The 2,766-nt window shown below is 56.9% G+C and overlaps 1 protein-coding gene across 1 annotated transcript; it reads right to left on the bottom strand.

Annotated features, from left to right (window-relative positions):
• Positions 1-223: 223 nt before the first annotated feature.
• Positions 224-1,427, bottom strand: ETH_00032850 (uncharacterized protein; the record flags this gene model as incomplete). The annotated part of the gene is made up of 2 exons (XM_013379025.1): positions 224-234; positions 407-1,427. Coding segments are annotated over 2 exons (1,032 nt in total), but the record flags the coding sequence as incomplete, so codon positions are not given.
• Positions 1,428-2,766: the final 1,339 nt, after the last annotated feature.

Raw genomic sequence — 2,766 nt, 5'->3', positions numbered from 1 at the left:
TGCTGCTGCTGCTGCTGCTGCTGCTGACGCTGCTGCTGCTGTTGCTGCTGCCGCTGCTGCTGCGAGAATCAGAAACAGGCGGCCCCACGGCCGCGTCCCCTCCCGTGGCAGTAGTGCTTGCTGCTGCTGCTGCTGATGCTGCTGCTGCTGCTGCTCCTGCTGCGTCTGCTGCTGCTGCTTCCCCGGACACAGGGGGGGCCCCACACTTCTCTGGGGGCGCCGCCTCTGCTTCGCCTGCAGCAGCAACAGCAGCAGCAACAGCAGCAGCAAGTTTAGCAGCAACACCAGCAACGCATGCAGCAGCAACAGCAACTGTAGCTACAGCAGCCATCAACCAACAGGCAGCAGCAGCAGCAGCAGCAACGCATAATCGTCAATGAATTCTAACTTAAGGGACGAGACTGACGAGTTGCTTCTTCTTCTCGCTGCTGCTGCTGCTGCTGCTGAAGCTGCTGCTGGTGGTGCTGCTGGTGCTGCTGCTGTTGCGGGAGGCTTTCTGCAGCTGCGAACGGTTGCTGCAGCGTCTGCTGTTGCTGCTGCGGCATTTGCTGCTGCTGCTGCTGCGGTACTTGCTGCTGCTGCTGCTGCAGTTGTTGTTGCTGCTGCTGCTGCAGCTGCTGCTGCTGCTGCACCTCTCTGCCCCACATAGGCTGCGCTGCTGCACTAGGGGGCCCTTTGAGGGGTTGGCCTAGGGGGCCCCCTTGTGGGGAGGAGGCCTGCTGCTGTTGCATAGGCTGCTGCTGCTGCAGCAGTGGCTGCTGCTGCAGCACAGCTTGCTGCGGCGGCAGCAAAGGCTGCTGCTGCGGCGGGACAGGCTGCTGCTGCTGCAGCACAGGCTGCTGCTGGAAGCCCATGTGCTGCAACGGCACCCCGTGGTGCTGCTGCTGCTGCTGCTGGTGCAGCGGCTGTGGGGCTTGCTGCTGCGGCAGCACATGCTGCTGCGGAGGTCCCAGCTGCTGCTGCCAGGAGGCGAGTCCAGCTACAGAACCGTGTGCATGAGGCTGCTGCTGCTGCAGCAGCAGCTGCTGCTGCAAGTGCTGCTGCTGCTGCAGCTGCTGCTGCTGCTGCCAACGCTGATCTGCAGACCACTCTTGCTGCTGCTCAGCCCACTGGCTACGAGCCATTGGGGGCTGCATCTGCGGGTGCTGCAGCTGCTGCTGCTGCAGCTGCTGCTGCTGCAGCTGCTGCTGCTGCATCTGTGGGTGCTGGAGCTGCTGCTGCTGCATCTGTGGGTGCTGCAGCTGCTGTTGCTGCAGCTGGTGCTGTTGCAGCTGCGGCTGCTGCATCTGTGGGTGCTGTAGCTGCTGCTGCTGCAGCTGTTGCTGCTGCAGCTGCTGCTGCTGCAGTTGCTGCTGCTGCAGTTGCTGCTGTTGCAGCTGCTGTTGCTGCAGTTGCTGCTGCTGCAGCAGCTGCTGCTGCCACGCCATCTTGGCAGTACTGCAGCGCAGTTGCTCACTTGCTGCTACCGCATCTGGCCTGTCCTGCTGCTGCTGCTGCTGCTGCCGCTGCGGCTGCTGCTGCTGCTGCTGCTGCTCTGCGACACTAAAGTCAGCTAAAATAAAAAGCTGCTTTGCTTAACTCTGCGTGCTGCTTGCTGCGGTGTACAGACACCTGGCCGGGGCCCCAGTCCTCTTGACGCAGCCGGGGCCCCCGCCGCATGCAAGCGAAGAAATAGATAAAGAATGATTAAAATGTGAAGAATAAATTAAAATAAATATGTTTGTATTGCTGCTGAGCTCGGCTTAAGTACTCAGGTGTATCAACAGCCCGCTACTGCTGCCGCACGAGCAACAGCAGCAGCCGCAGCAGCAGCGGGAGGGCCCGCGGCAGCAGCAGAAGAGTCATTTATTCTTCCTTCAACTGCAATTAATTTGAATTTATATTTTAGTTTATTTAATTTCCAGCTTTTACTTCGTGTTTCGGCCTCTGGACTAACGAGCTCCCTGTACACCGCGTGGGGTGTATGTGCAGCTCTCACCCGCCCGTCTGGCTGTAATTACCACCTCATCGACACATTTGAAGAGCATTTAATTTCTTGTTTATTATTTTTATAAATGCAATTGGATAATTAATTGATTTATTGCCAGTGTCCATTTAAATCCCCTTTATTCCTCACAACTTAATTCTCATTTTCAGTTTCATCCCCCGCTGGCCAGTCCGCCTCATGTCTTGACACTCTCTCCCTTTTTTCTTCTCCCTCTTTTCTGCCATTTTGGCTTTCCATTTGGAGCTAGCTAGCTAATCAGTTAGCTAGCTAGCCAACTAGCTAGCTAGCTAACTAGCTAGCCAGCTTGCTAGCCGCCCCAGCCAGCTAGCTAGCTAGCTGGCCCAGATAACCAGCTGCCATGGCTAGGCAGCTGCGCCAGAGCCGGATGCCAAATAAACAGCAACAAGCTAGCTGGCTAGTCACCTAGCTAGCTAGCTGGCTAGCTAGCTGGCTAGCTAGTTAGCTGGCTGGCGGGTTAGTTAATTAGCTAGGTGGCTAACTAGCTAGCTACGTAAATAGCTTGCTGGCTAGTTTCCTAGAGTTGCTGGAAGCCCTAAACCCTAAACCCTAAACCCTAAGCCCTAAACCCTAATTACCTTTGCTCATCTTTAGCTGCTTCGTTCGTCTTTAGCCCAAACCCCACAGTGAGGGTCCAAGCTACACTGCTGCTGCTGCATCAGCAGCTGCTGCTGCAGCAGCAGCCGCTGCTGCTGCTGCTGCTGCAGCTGCTGCTGCCTGCAACTTAGGGTCTGTCGAGCGACAGGGTTTATGCATTTAAC

This window comes from Eimeria tenella, genomic scaffold (assembly GCF_000499545.2).
Source record: "Eimeria tenella Houghton genomic scaffold, Eth_scaff1316, whole genome shotgun sequence".
Taxonomy (NCBI): domain Eukaryota; phylum Apicomplexa; class Conoidasida; order Eucoccidiorida; family Eimeriidae; genus Eimeria; species Eimeria tenella.
This window is presented reverse-complemented; position numbering and strand designations above follow the sequence as displayed.